At 35.4% G+C, this 16,254-nt stretch overlaps 1 protein-coding gene across 4 annotated transcripts in view; it reads left to right on the forward strand.

Annotated features, from left to right (window-relative positions):
- Positions 1-16,254, forward strand: part of LOC134742403 (plasma membrane ascorbate-dependent reductase CYBRD1) — a 104,245-nt gene that overhangs the window by 40,460 nt on the left and 47,531 nt on the right. The window contains exon 1 of one of the 4 annotated variants that reach the window (XM_063675541.1): positions 15,952-16,250. The exons of the other annotated variants lie outside the window; for them this stretch is intronic. Within the exon in view, the coding sequence (XP_063531611.1) occupies positions 16,219-16,250 (32 nt within the window). The 5' untranslated portion in view covers positions 15,952-16,218. Of the gene's footprint in view, positions 1-15,951; positions 16,251-16,254 lie in introns of those variants that run through there. 4 annotated transcript variants of the gene reach the window in all.

Genomic DNA, 16,254 nt, shown 5'->3' on the forward strand with positions numbered 1-16,254 from the left:
TTACGCACCTTAGGTACTTTATGTAAACGAGGCGGCGGTAAACGTGCGTTATCACTTATCTGCCATAATTACATGTTTTACAAACATGTGTGTGTGGACAGGTACAAGCCGTGACATTGTATTAAAAACCGGCCAAATGCGAGTCGGACTCGCGCACGAAGGGTTCCGTACCATTACGCAAAAAACGGCATAAAAATCACGTTTGTTGTATGGGAGCCCCCCTTAAATATTCATTTTATTCTGTTTTTAGTATTTGTTGTTATAGCGGCAATAGAAATACACCATCTGTGAAAATTTCAACTGTCTAGATATCACGGTTCATGAGATACAGCCTGGTGACAGACGTACAGACGGACAGCGGAGTCTTAGTAATAGGGTTCCGTTTTTACCCTTTGGGTACGGAACCCTAAAAATGACGTGTGCTCGATAATGGATGGGACAGGATGGGTACATTATTAGGTACCTTTCCGAAGGTATGTACATCAAATTCAGTTTTTATTTTTTCATTTCATAGACGTTTTCATTAAATATAATATTTACACACTTAATTTTGTTACTTATCAATACATTAGTATACATAGTATACATATATATGTTCCCCGTGAGATACGTTTATGGAAGCATCTGTATTTAAGGACATTTATGCTATTTTAAGTTCTTTGTTCATCCCATGTATGTTTTCTGTGTTGTCTCCTTAATAAATAATAATAATAATAATTAATTACCTACTTACTTACAGATAAAAGCTACTTAGTCTAGTTACTTACTCGTAGCATAAAAAACCAGCCAAGTACGTGTCGGACTCGCGCACGAAGGGTTCCGTACCATTACGTAAAAAAACGAAAAAAAAAACACGTTGTATGGGAGCCCCAATTAAATATTTACTTTATTCTGTTTTTTGCATTTTTTGTTATAGTGGCAACAGAAATACATCATTTGTAAAAATTTCAACTGTCTAGCTATCACGGTTCAAGAGATACAGCCTGGTGACGGACAGACGGACATACAGACAGAAGTAATTGGCCTTTCCTAATCGGTAAGAAACAAGAAAAAAAAGTCTTATTGTTAAGAGTGGCCAATTACTATGTAGTGGCCAATACAATAAATAATACATACACAATATTGTCTTCGGTTACCGCGATAGTTACTCACTTATAATCCGTTTTCATAGTTTTATTTCATGAATACATACACACTTATATAATACATTCAGTATAGTAGCCCGTCAAACATCATCCTGTGTTGAGTTTGAGTCGGGTTTGGTTATCATAATTATGAAAATAGACTTTTCCGTATTTTATTTCAAATTTTAACGTATAGGTACAGTCAGCATCCAAAGTAACGATTCGGCTACGTGTCAAAATTATCTACCATTATCCATATAATAACTTCTGACGAAGGATGCGAGGAAACTGATATACAATGACGTGCAGTTTAGTTACCAGCAATGAAGGCTATAATATACATATAAAAAACTTACCTAACAAAAATAGTTATTTGTGCAACAAGAGAGGAAAGTTGGTTTTTCTTGCGAGTGTTTATTTTGAGTCCCGAGAAAGCGAAAGATTCTATAATTGAATCACGAGCGAAGCGAGTGATTCTAATGTAGAATCTTGAGCGTAGCGAGGGACTCAAAAACACGAGATGTAAAATAACTTTGCTCTCGTGTTGCACACATAATTTTTTACCTCAGTAGTGAGAACATATTAAAGGTTAAAATGTATTTCGAATTACACAGAATAAACAGAAAAAATAAATAATAATATGTACGATACGATAAGATACGATACGAGACGAGACGAGACCGGACCGGACCGGACCGTACGGGACCGGACCGGACAGTACCGTACCGTACCATAAAAAAAATGTAATAAAAGTATGAAGTTCATGGCCTTCACTAAATTAAAAAGCTACATTGTTTCACTCCCTGGAGTGAGGAAAGTCGCACTTTCCTCACTCCAGGGAGTGACGAAAGTAGGCTTGTTCGAGCTGCTGAGGTGAAAAAGATATATCCTTACATGTAAAACAATTAGACTGTGAAAGATACTTTTAAACGCGAACTGCAGAAATATATCTTTTTGGAAAAGTTGCAGGGTTGCAGATACTTTTAGCACATTGTTTTATCTGCTACTATTGATGCTGACTGCTGACTTTACCTAATGCGCGCACTAATGTATTGCTCTAATTATAAGTAATTACTCTGTAACAATGAGATATAACCCGTTAAAATGTAACTACCGCATTTATTATTACTCAAGTCCCCAAACCGCCCACTTACTCCCACAACTGTTGTCTTAGTTGCTCTTGTACCCATCGACCTCAACATTGCATCTCAAATTAATAAAGAGAAAATATATGTTTATTTATTTTAGCTAGTAAACTTCCCTAGCGTTAGTGTGAAGCAGTTCAAACCCGCATTCGGCCTTCGTATTATATTAATCCAATAATTCTCGTGTGGGTCGCCCGCGCCGGCTCAGGAAATGGGATGAATTGAGCCTCTTTATTATATCTATGCGCGGGCACATACTGTACTACTACTCCCATAGTTGGACGAGTATAGACGAGCGTTTGCCTCAAAAAACCAGCGTAAAAGAGAACTCGAGAACAATACAAACTATTTGCAATCGCAGATCACATTAATATTGTTTCTCCTAAGCCCTAAAGCGCTTGTTCAGCATTGGTAATTATAAATTGTTGAATTGAGTTGGACTTTTCAGCATCTAAGACTGATAAGTTAGGTATTATTAGGTATAAATTTAACAACTTACGTACAATAAATGTCATGACAGAAAATAGCTATTTATGCAACAAGTGCGGAAATCATCTTTACGCACGTGTATCATACAATGTTTTATTATGCATTGTGCGAGTAAATAAAAAAACATATCATGGCAAATAAGTTTAATTATTAAAAGGAGTGTTTTAAATCGACACGAGTTGCAAATTACCTATTCGCACGTGTATCGTAAAACGTTTTGCAGTACATATGGCCCTTTAAACTTTCGACATATGCACGAAAAGTGCTCTTTTCCGCACTAGTGCGAGAAAGCAGCACCATATGTAATTATGTACTGTAAAAAAAATTAAAAACAAAAAGCACTAGTGCGGAAAAGTAGTACTTTCCGCATGATATGGCTCCGTAGGAAACGCACTTTTCGAGCACATGCATTGTAAACTAAGTTAATGTTTTAGTATTAGTTTATCGATTTCACAAGTCAAGTAATTGTTTTAAATATCTAATAAATTTTATCATTTTTATATGCGTATATCGTGAACGCAAATAAACAGCAGTAAAAGATAATTAAATAAATAATGGACGGGATTACTTAAACCAAAATTTCCAAAATGTGGAATAAACATAATACATAAGGTAAGGTGGGGTAAGACTAACATAGTTTATTTTGCTCGGGGCAAGACAAACAGTATGACGATTCCATACAAGTCTTACCCAAAGTTCCATTGTCTTATCCCACCCCACCAAGCAGAAAATTGTGTGTAAAGTGTATATGAGGAAATCATTGGATTTACTCACAACAACAATAAATTATCAATAGCATAGGACCTAAGAAGTATATTGAGGTAAATTTTGCTTAGAAATACCTACAATGAAAATATTAACCATACAAAATAATTCGGCCCGCAATGTAAAGCAACACAATAAATTACGAGATAAGAGCTTTTCAAAGTAACTATCATCGCTTGTTGGCAGTTACTGTAAAAAGCTCGTATCTCGTAATGCAATGTCATGTTATGTCACTTATGTCTCATAGTTAATGTTCGTTGCTGCTCGGTAAATATACGAAAAATAATTACGGGGTCAGAATTAATGTATAAAATAGATGCAGAGATTTGATGTGTATAGATTAGTTTTATATATATATATATATATAATAGTATAATATAATTATATACCTAATAGTATTAAGCAAACGCGGATCGGACCGCGCGAACTCGCCAACTATTACATAAACCAAAGAGGTTTACAATAGTGGCATGCTGGCAAAAGTTGTATGAATATTAAAGTGAATAAATAAATTAAAAAAAAAAGTGTAACCTAAAAAAAAAAATATTGTAAAAAAAACAAAATCCCCGCCTGCAATACTTACCATCAACATTTATAAATTATAATTATTCAGTTAGTATTTAGAATAAGTTTTTATTTATTTAACTATCGATTACATACACATTTCACAGTGCATTTTTTATATTGTTTAAACGGTATTCCATAGCTTGGTTTTAGCATTTGATTAAACAATATTTAGTATTGTCTTCGGTTACCGCGATAGTTACTCATGAAATAAAACTATGATCAGTCACCCGTTGACCACGAACGCTGTAAAGAGTTCGAAACGTCGGGATGTATTATAAATTCAATATACGCGATATAATCCGTTTTCATAGTTTTATTTTAAACAATATTTGTTGAGGGGCTTGTTTTCCTCTTTTTAGTGTGCAGTCGGGTTTTTTGTTTTTTTATAATAATTATTTTTTTATTTATAACTTTTTAGTTGAAAAAAAAGAACAAGTTATTACTTTATAATTTTCGCTTCGGACGAGGAAGTATCGAAAAAAATCACTTAAAAAAGTCGACCGTCAACGACGTGTGCCCTCATGTCATGCGTGTGCGTGTGCCCGCGTTCGGGTTGTAGACTCGAGAATATCCTCCTCCGTACCGCGCCGCGCGCCTCAAGGCAGGCCACGCACTTCTTTGCCCGCTACCAGACCGCTACGCGAGAGGTGCGCGGGAGTTGCAGAACAAGTTATTTGCTCATTGCTTGCTGACGCGTGGGTGGCTTGCGTTTACGAAGAATTAACATGTTCCTGTAGGAATTTCGGGGTAAAATGTATCCTATGATACTCCCGTGATCAAGATGAATCTAAATAATCTAATGATACCTCATATATCAAATTATTTCTAAGTGAATGTAAAGAAAATATTATCTCTGTATCCCGTAGGACTTTCGGGATAAAATGTATCCTATGACACTCCCGTGATCAAGACGAATCTAACGATACCTCATACATCAAAATCCATCAAGCCGTTTAGGCTACAGGAGGCCACAAAGAAACAGACATACATACATACACTCGAAAAACATTACCCTCCTCCTTTGGCAGTCGGGTAAAAACTTCTTAATTAATGTTTACACGGAAAAAAATTATAACTGATTTACACTTTACACACTCTGTAACATCGGGTAACATCAATGTTTACAGGTGTTTAACTTTTTTTACTTCGGAACACCATTTTATTGTTAAATTGCTTGAATTTACCTAATTCAGAATTCTTCGGTACCACTTTTCATTTTTAACCATTTTAAAGTTAAAGTGCTAACATTTATTTTTAAAATCACCCAAAAAGGCTTTCACTTTTCTATTAGAAAATTTACCTATCCACGTTACATTAATTTCTCCAGAAAGGAAAGTAAAAACTTTTTTTTCTGCGGTTTTCTCTCAAAGATCGGGCGGAGGTCATAAAGGACAAGCCAACGACCTCTGACTTGCGGTATTAAATTATGTTCTAGCTTCTGCCTGAGGCTTTTAGTACCTACGTGAGTTATAACTTACACCACAGAGGCTGATAATTGGTTTGAGACTTTTATTTAATTTCAACTGATATTAGAGTTCAGAATCAAGTTACTTTCATTTTTCTAATCCCTGCTAGCTAATGTTATAATCGCAAAAGTTGCTCTGTCAGTCTGTTGCCTCTTCACGCTTAAACCGTTGAACTGATTAACTTGGTATGGAGAAAATTAGAGTTCTCGTGAAGACATCGGATAGTTTTTATCACGAAAATGTTCATTCTACGCAGACGAAGCTACTTGTTTGTCGCGGGCAGAAGCTAGTTACAAATGTATAAGCTTAATTATTTTATTACCTATTTCTTGATCGTGTATAGGTATTGTTTCTAATAGCACAAGGGTAATGGGACTAATGGATAATACCTCCGTCATACTCCTGCCTGCCTGTAGTTACAAATGTGCAAGTTGAGGAAAATTTTCAAGACGAAGCTTTCCGACGGCACATCAGTACCTGTAATTCATTAGGGCAGATAGTTTGGTTTTACTTTCGTAGCAAGTAGTACGAATACCTATCATGAACACATAGCTTTGGTTTACGATTAATGCGAATTTTAATGTTACTTACTTTCTTTATCAATTCGTAAATCCTTTTGGGTAGGTAGCTAGGTAGATACCTACATTACCTACACCCAGTATTCGTTCTACATTATCTTTGCTTAGATAGTAGTTGTTACTGATATTTTCAGCTCAATCAATACGATCGTTCAAAACACCTATAAATACTTACTAATAAAACACTTATAGTACCTAACGGTCTGGTTGCCCTAGACTCCCTAGAGCAGTTAGCAGATCAGTACTATTTCAAGTAACACAACTAGAGAGCCGTAAGCGCCATAGAAATTGAAACATAGAACGATGTTTTAATATCGAAGTATAGGCACGTACCATAACTGACACAGAGGAGAAAGGTCGTAAGAGTCGTAGATGTAGCAAGATAAAGTGTCATTATAGAGTAGGAGTGTAAAACAGAAGTACCGGAGATAGCGTCACGTCCCCCCTTGCGGCTTCCTCTATAAATCAGTGTAAGTGTGCTGCCCGCGCCCGCGGATGGTGGCCCAGCTTCTTTGCGAAGTCGGTGCTGCAATCAAAAAGCTTGCAGCGAATGTTCAGTTCAATTCTGAAAATGATATTAATAGTCGTTTCGATAAATAAGTAATTAATGAATAAAATAGTAATATGAAATAATGATAAATGAGAGCGTCCTCCGCCCTCTCTCTAAACAAGGTGATATAACATTTTGGACTCAGGAAATCACGTTTTGGATTACATTTTTCTAACTTCATATAAAAATCACCTATCATACATACATAAAGGTCTATTATTTTCAGAAGAAAATTAAGAAAGCTCTAAAATTATAGGTCTGATAGTAATTAAGTTACGATCGCGTGTACAGTCAGCATCAATAGCTGTAGATGAAACAACGCACCAAAAAAGTATCTGCCACCCTGGAGAACTCTTCCAAATAACTAAGATATTTCCACAGTTCGCGTTCAAAACTATACTTATGTCACAGTCTACTTGTTATTCTCTATATACATAGAGACGGACAGATACTTTTGACACGTAGTCTGGTCCGTTACTTTTAATGTTGATAGATATATGTATATAAATATTTATTTGAATATTTTTTAATAAATAACAGTTTCCCAAAATTTTCTTAGTATCTTTATTTAACACCTCTTTTTAAGATAATAAATACAATACAAATACAAATAATTTATTCAAAAAAGTATTGTACAGTGGTTGCTCTTAAAGACTATAAATCGACCAAATATTAAAGAAAATAAATCGACCAAATATTAAATAATTTACGAAACAGTTTAAATAAGTAAAAACTTACAAAGCTTATATCCGCTAGGCGTGTTTAACTTGGTCTGGCAGCACCAGGGTGCCAACACGTTTCTCGGAGCGGCCATGCCCCGTTGTGGAAAGTCGCGCAAAAACTAAAGTCGCTCGTGTCCGTCTTATCTGCAGCCCTCGTTACCTTTTAAGGTTTGTGAAATGTAATATAAATAAGTGTATTTGTGCACTTGACTGAGTTCGTCAGATATTCGAAATGCATATTGCATATAGGTATATATTTACGACAGGTTTTGAGAGACAAATAAATGCTCTTTTAGCGCCGTGTAGCAAATGAAAACATGTAAAATTAGTAAAATTAGCCATAATGAGATACCGAATGCCAGTTGCCTGTGCCATCTCCAAACACATTTAATGACTCGAGAAAACAACCGTCTGGTTTGCAGTTAAAGTATCTAAGAAAAAGGCACACAGACATAACAGCACACACATTATCCTGCCTTCGTCACTTAAAATAGGTTTTTTAATTGAAATTAAAACAAGCTTAATCTAAGTAGGTAAATAGTTTATTTTTTACTATATGAAAATATATGACAAAGATTTTTCAAGTTATAAAATACGGAATAGGGAGCGAACTTTGGCTTCTTTTTCATAAAAATGCCGTTTCCTTTTTAATGTCGTGAAAATACCCGTGAAAGCACAAAAAGACCCAGTATTTTTAAATTAAATAATTTATAACCTCATCGCTTTTTGTAATGACCGTAACAAGGAATTCCTTTGTTTAACTAAGTAATCGCGACTGTATAAGATTACGCTGATTTACTTATCACTAAAAGAACGTTAGAGCGTTATTGGTTTTGATTTATAAATGGATTTTACATTTTGACTATTTATTTTATTGCATTTTCAGTATTTCGTTTTTTACTTACCTTTTACACACTATCGGAGCGCATATATCGGATAAGACGTATTAAAAAAAATTATTTGTAAAACTACAGTATTTGTCCCACCCATTCGGATGGTACCTATAAATTACATCTTACCACAGACTTAAACGTTACAGAATAGGTTGTGCCACTTGTACCTAAGGTATAATACGGTAGGCAACAACGCTTAAATAGTCCAAAACCATTAGGTACATGCAAAAATCAAGCTTTACCCTTTATGTGATTTTTAGAATCCCGTTCTCCTTACAACCCCACTTCGGATATTTACGATAGCCATAATAATCACCAGGGAACGAATACACATGAGGGTGTTCCCTACACTCCCTAGTCTCCCTATAGGACCATTATGCCTATCAGGGAGTGACAAATCGTCACGTACGTCCATAGCCGATAACATCACGAAACGACGGTCATTGCTCCCATAAAGGGCTGCCTGTGAAGCTTTATACTAAATTAACATCAATGCAATCCTTGCAACTTCATCTGCTGGAATGTTGCTATAGGTAATCTGATGCATATTTTAGCCGCACTTCAATATAGTCTGCGATCTGCGATATATAATCTCAAGGGTAATTTAAGCTTCGTTTGCTTATCTGGGCTGCAAAACAGCATACAGCTTAATAAAGTTTCATCTATATTCGTACATCGAATTTCTAAATTACCAAAACTGTTAAACGTAGGTAATTGTTGTTAACATATATTTCCTAAATTTTGAATACTTACCAAACAGACACATATCCTGCCTCTTAAAATGAATAGCAAATAGACTTCTCCCCTAGTTGCGAACATGAAGACGGGCACCTGTCATCGCGTTCAGACTCAGACCTTGGGGTTAATCCAATACATCCTGTACACCTACTTGTTTGACATTTATGACCCTGTTATAGCTGATCAAGATGATTAACGAATAACTAACTTTTACGCAATGAGACGTGATTTTTGCTTCGACTCTAAATAAGTAAAAAAACTGATACTGAATTTCAAGAGGACATCCAAGGCTTCAAGACATCGCTTCAAGATGTCAAGACAGTCGGTTACGTATTATTAAGTATCTCATTTCTACAAAGTCAAGGGACTGTTAATGTGATGAATTGAACAATTGCATTCTTTCAATTAAGACGTTCAATTGAAGTATTTAATTCAGACTTAAATACAACTTTAGTTACTGCATACTTGCTATTGCAGGTCATTTTGTTAATTAATATTTTTAAATGCATGGTATTTCATCAGATACAAAGCTATAAGTATGTCCCTCCAAGCAGGGGGTTAGATTGATTACTCAGTGTCCACTGCATAACTTAAGCGCGTCGCCATATACACACCTGCGAAATAGAGGGTGGCACTATTCAAATCTAAATCACGCGTTTCGGTCTGAATGTCTGTCGAGTTTGCGCTTCACAAAGTGTTATAATCAGTCACCGTAACTGTAATCGATCAACTAATTACGTAAACTAGTTAATTAAAATAACCACTTGATTACACAAAACATGCCAGACGGTTACTTCAAAGCGGTGCAAATTATTGTCATATTGAAACAGTTAAAAAGTAAGAGCCATGGGCGCGGTTTGATCCGGTTCTTTTTGTAGCAATACAATATTTAACAGCTGGAGAGGGACAAAAGAGTCTCGTCTCAAGTGGAAATAAAACCGGAGAGCGGATATTTCTCGCGATATTCCATATTCAAATCTGCCGGCGCGTTGACAATGGTGCAGAAATGCGCGGAAAGCTTCTCATTTCCATCGCAACGGACCTGTTGTCTAAGAGAAAAACGTAGTATCTGCATAATCTTCATTTGGAATTCTCTCATTTTTCCGCAGGGCAGTGAAACTCAAGAGCGGAAGCAAATGGTTCTGATTCCTAGACTAGGTTGGACGTTGCTTGAAAGTCCCGTCCGATGTAGATCCAATTGAGTCGGGTCGGGATACTCGGGATGGACGGGAACATAGAAATTGCATAAGAACGAGTAGGTATCTACTATATTCGTTGAAAACTGAATTTAAAATTGCGGGCTATTGCATTCTCATGGATAGCAACTATTTCAAATAGTCTATTTGATCAGTTTTCGATATACCCAATGGATTAACTTAATTAAAACTGATTGAAGAGTTTTGAGTGATTAAACTGATTTCTTGATAACAAGCAACAACGAACAAAAGATAGAAATAAACAAGAAGTAGTATTTGCAGTTTAGATATTTAGCCGTTATATCTAGCCGTTTGTAAATCTATTTCTCACAATTTGTGAGCAGCAATCGGTAGGTAGAACAGAAATGAAATCAACTAATCAGTTAATCCTAAATAGGTATTCAAAAGGTTACAAATTATACTAACTCACTTTCTTCAAGTTATTTTGTCCCGCAAGTGGTTAATACCTATAGGTAATTACTTACTTACAATCTGTAAATAATACAATTGCTCGTTACGAGTTTCTACTAATTGACGAAGTGTAAGAGGTTCATTAGTGAAGCTACTACAAATCGGACCGTTATTTCTGGGAGCTCGCATGACGTTACTCTGTTGGATTGAAATTTTAACTTTAATAACATTAAGTAAAGCCGAACTTGCAGTAGCACGAATCGAAGAGATTAGGAGTGTGGTGAAGTTGTCCGTCGAAATATTGCATTTCATTATGGCTACATTCGACGTAAATGTGGATCCCGCAGACTCAATTTGTGTATCAGATGGGGCAATTAATTTGCTCAAGTTTACGACTTATTTATTACTGGTGATCGTTTCTGTATTTTATGTCAAATAAGGTAAAATTGCTGTTTTTAATTGGATACAGACGTATGCATACAAAACCAACCAGAGTAACTTGACGATTATCAGAAGACAATATAAATTTTATTACATTAAGTCATAAATCTGTATAAATGGGTCTTAATTATAAATGCCTATCAGCCTTTAAATGCAGTGATACCTCCCATAACGTATTTCAAGGAAGTCTAAAAAAAAAACAAGTTATTTGGCGAAATAACTTTAAGTTTTCTTCCCTCATACAAAGAGTAATTCTGCACCACCATTACGCAAACTTCGCAAATTATTTTGAATGTTAACCTAAATTGATCACTTGACACAGCGCGGCGCCATCGTCAGGGCAAACACTTTCATTGTCACCTTTCTCTCACATTTGCCGATGTGGTTGTCTCGCGGCGTCGCCAATTTTCTTTCGCGGTTTATCTTGTTTCTTTAACCGGCATTGGCAACTTTTACATCGCATGAGCAAGGACGTAGCCAATAGCCATAAAAACCTGAGTGTAATTTAAATCTATATGGTCAAAGGGCTTTGAAACATGTAAGTCAAGTTACTTCCAGTGTTCGGCATTCGTAACCAAATTAGTTTTAGTATCCTTCCTTATAAGTAGGTACATACTTGACACATTGACATGTGTAGGCTAGTTTACCCAAATCTTGCGAATTATAATTAGTTTGGACAATATGAATGATTATGCAACGCATAGAGATATTAGAGATACACATGCATAAGATAGATATATATATTTACGTAGTACTTAGCTATAGAATAAATTATATTAATATGATTCATAATACCTGTAAATTCTGCAAACAATAAACACAAACAATCGTTCTCATATTATGATCACCTAAGCCCATGTAATTATTAATTAAGTATTCGCTTTCTATTTAGTAAGTCATTATATTTGACCTTGCCTTCTGCGTATTAAGTACATACAATGTTAGTGACAGGAAATGTTAAACCTAGTCAAGGGCATAAATATAATTCCCAAAGTTTCAAAAGACAATAAAGTCGCGTTCACATATTTTTGCCTTCGACTGTACTTTCTTAAAAAAAAGGCTTCAGTTAAAAGACATTATTCAAGCAATATAAGGCTGTTTCAATTTTCCGCAATGAGTTCCCTGATTAGCTTGGGGGCGCATTCAGATTAAGAATAAAATCTTTGAGTTGATAATTAGTCTCAGTGCATCCCTCGCACTTATAATGGGACACGACACGGCACTGATTCTACAAAACATTTCCTTGACTTATTTAAACGATTAGGCAGCTTTACCCAACAGAACTATTAACCAATGTGGACCAACCTACCTTACCTATCTTTCTTATTATTATTTTTGTTTAAATTGGTTTTTGAATAATAACTATTTGTTTCGTCCCTATAATATATGTAATATATACCTGCTTGCACTGAGATTAAAATAAGTCAATATCATATTTTAATAATATGAACTGTGCTCTTACGGGTTAGTGGCTTTGGCTGGCCACCAATTTGTGTTCCGAAGCGCAACAGCCCGACTTCGGGAGCCGGTGGAAATCGATGCTTATTAAATACGGTGTTGTGAACCTTGTGCAGAAAGTTTTGATTAACTTTATACGATATGCATAAATTATTATCATACTGGAACGGGAATTTTACTTGCCGCATTTTAAATGGAAATAACCTGTACTGTAATATTGATTGAGTTTGCCGTTTGAAATATCACGTTCAATGAAAAAATACTAGGAATAAAAGTTAATTAGAAATTGTTTGTTGAACTTGATATTGTTTTTAACCGAATGGTGAAAGGAGAGTTATTGAAAGTTAGATCACGAATTCATGATGTGACCCCAGTCAGAAATCAAAAGCAGATCAAAAATATGTATATTGAGCACCATAATATGGAGGTAGGTTAACAATAAGGCGCGACTATGGGATAGTTACTACAAGATTCTACTTTATGAATTTTAGTTGTTAATCTATACAGAGTGATTTTGTTACGTCTAACCATACTCTAAGGCCTGAATTGTAATACTAAACAACTTTTACTATGCAGCCCACCTCAAAAACGTTAAAAAATATGCTGTGTCATACATTTCGGCAAACCATATATCAATGTTATCTGTGGAACAGCAGTTTTTTTTTTGGTAATTTCGGAGTTGGCTCCAAAGTAAAAGCTGTTCAGTTCAGTATGACCTACATATTCACCCCTCAGAGTATGGTCAGACATAACAAAATCACCCTGTTAAAAAATATTTTCTTCTATCAACAAGTAAGGTAAGCTAAGAAAACGTACCTATGCCTAAATATACAGTTTTGTGTAAAGAGCGAATCTTTGGAAACTCGGCCATGACACACTTGATGATAACGGGCCTGATAAAAGAGGTGATATAATTAATTATATCCCTTCCCTCTTCCCCCCTCAAAACCGCTAAAAGCAGGTGACACAAAGTTTACTTAATTACGCACGGTGATTAAAAAAATAACTATTGACAAATATTGCAAACATTACAGGTACGTTATTTCTTACTCTATTTTCATTTCGTGAGAAAGAAATAGTAGATAAAGATATAGAAGAAAGAAATAAAAAACAAAAATTTAACAAAAAACATTTAGCCATGTGAAACTAAAATTAAGATATATATTTATTAGGTAGACATCTGAAATTTTTAAACATATTTAACTAATAGTACAATATCTTTTTCCCCTCACTAGCTCGGAAAGTTGTCTTTTATCCTTCAATACAAGCGGGGAAAAACGCGTTTTATCCACTAGTGGGGAAAGTAATTTGACCTTGGATGGAGCGTGTTTAAGTAGCTTGACAGATAACAAAACGTAAATCGTTTATGATAATGATTCGTTCGATATTAATTATCATTAAATAAATGGTTTGAGAATCTAATGAAAAATATCAAATTTAGCTTTATTTAATGATTTTAAGTTATAAAATTCCATAAAAAACGTTTATTTTTTTATAATGATGTTAAATATAATTCTGAACGCACAAGTTGAGTCGATGCAATTTCAAAACGCATCGTTGACATTTCATACGTCAGAAATGTCAACATTGTCAACAAATTTTTTACTAAATAAAAAACTTTTCTCACCGACTCGCGTAAAAATACACAACTTCCAGAGTTTTCTGTTATAATATCGTAAAAAAATGAGTGATTCCAGTGATGAAGATGATCTAACGCCTGTGGATGTTGCATTTTCCTCGCTATAGTGAGGTGAAAAGTTTTGTGTTATACACGGGCGCAAATGTATTTTACTTCTCGTGTGTTGAAACACTCGCTACGCTCAGGATTCTCTTTTAGAACCACTCGCTTCGCTCGTGGTTCACCTATAGAATCCTTTCGCTTGCTCGTGTTTCAATTCTACACTCGCGGGTAAAATACAACTTTGCACCCTTGTATAACAAATAACTATTAATCGGCAAGGCGTTTCAAAATAGCAAATGGAGTCGAAAGTGACTAAAATTAACTGAGTTCGATATGATCCAGTTTTTCTCTGATAACCTGTTAATATTGAAAATACTAAATGACATTCTTATACTCCGCACTAAACAAACTCTCGATAAAAGATGTTTTATTACTAGACTAGTGTAGGCTTTAATGTTATTGTGTCAGCTGTTCTAGATATTGTAATTTATCAGGCTTTTGCCTGCACGCACGTCGTCGGCGGTACCGACCGACGATATATAATAGCTCCAAAATGCAACTCAACGCATTATTGTTGCAGTTAGATAATAGTTATTTGTTATACAAGGGTGCAAAGTTGTATTTTACCCGCGAGTGTGGAATTGAAACACAAGCAAGCGAAAGGATTCTATAGTTGAACCACGAGCGAAGCGAGTGGTTCTAAAATAGAATCCTGAGCGTAGCGAATGTTTTAACACACGAGAAGTAAAATACATTTTCACCCGTGTGTAACACAAAACTTTTCCCCTCACTATAGCGAGGAAAGTGCCACATCCATAGGCGTTAGATCATCTTTAACAACTGGAATCACTAATTTTTTTACGATATTATAACAAAAAACTGGAAATTCTGTACTTTTACGTGAGAAGTTTTTAAGTAAAATTTTTGTTGACAATGTTGACATTTCTGACGTATGAAATGTCAATTATGCGTTTTGAAATTGCATCGAAAATTGTGCGTTCAGAATTATATTTAACATAATTATTAAAAAACAAACGTTTATTATGAAATTTTAAGGTTTATGACAAAATCATTAAATAAAGCTAAATCTGGTATTTTTTATTAGATTCTCAAACCATTTATTTAATGATAATTAATATCGAACGAACCATTATTATGAACGTTTTACGTTTTGTTATCTGTCAAGCTACTTAAACACGCTCCATCCAAGGTCAAATTACTTTCCCCACTAGTGGATAAAATGCGTTTTTCCCCGCTTGTTTTAAAGGATAAAAGACGGCTTTCCGAGCTAGTGAGGGGAAAAATATATTATTGCTTTTTGGTCTGACCATATCTTACTGGCATAACGTTACGGTTATTAACGGTGAAATGAGTATTGTGATATATAGGCACACGAAAATATTTATGTTGATAATGGGTGTAGGGTGTAGGTAACTAGAAATCAGCTGTCAGGAATAACACAGCTAAATTTTATTTTTATAAATAGTGTTACTGTTTGTGTTGTTAGGAAAACTGAAATACGATTAGATGCACATTGAAGCTGGTGTCACTTGATTCACTTGCCATTTAGTTTCAGAATACCTAAATCACAATTTTAATAAATTTAGACAAGCATATCGAACCGTGTGCATCCCGGTGCGCATGGGCAATTAGCCACGTCCACCGGCTAGCCTGAGCCCGTCGACAATTTGCAAATTGATCGGTGTGTGTTGTGGAGCGGCTCCCGCGCGGGCGCACGCCAGTCTCGCGCCCAACCGACATACTGATACACGTACTAATGTGTAATTACATCCTCAATGTGGTAATTGTCGGCCAATTTTACACTTTTACGAGGCTTCAGCTCATTTTCTAGTCTGCCAGTTAACTTCAGTTCTTGTGCTGTGTCGACGGCTGCTCGGCGTCCTATCTCGTCCTGTGAACCGACGTTGTAGTGATTTCGCCTGAACCTTGGCCTATTTTACTATTGGGTTTACCTATTATTGGAAAACGGCATAATGCGCCAGCGGTATCAACTTAAACAGAAACTGTAC

Source organism: Cydia strobilella, chromosome 6 (assembly GCF_947568885.1).
Source record: "Cydia strobilella chromosome 6, ilCydStro3.1, whole genome shotgun sequence".
NCBI lineage: Eukaryota > Metazoa > Arthropoda > Insecta > Lepidoptera > Tortricidae > Cydia > Cydia strobilella.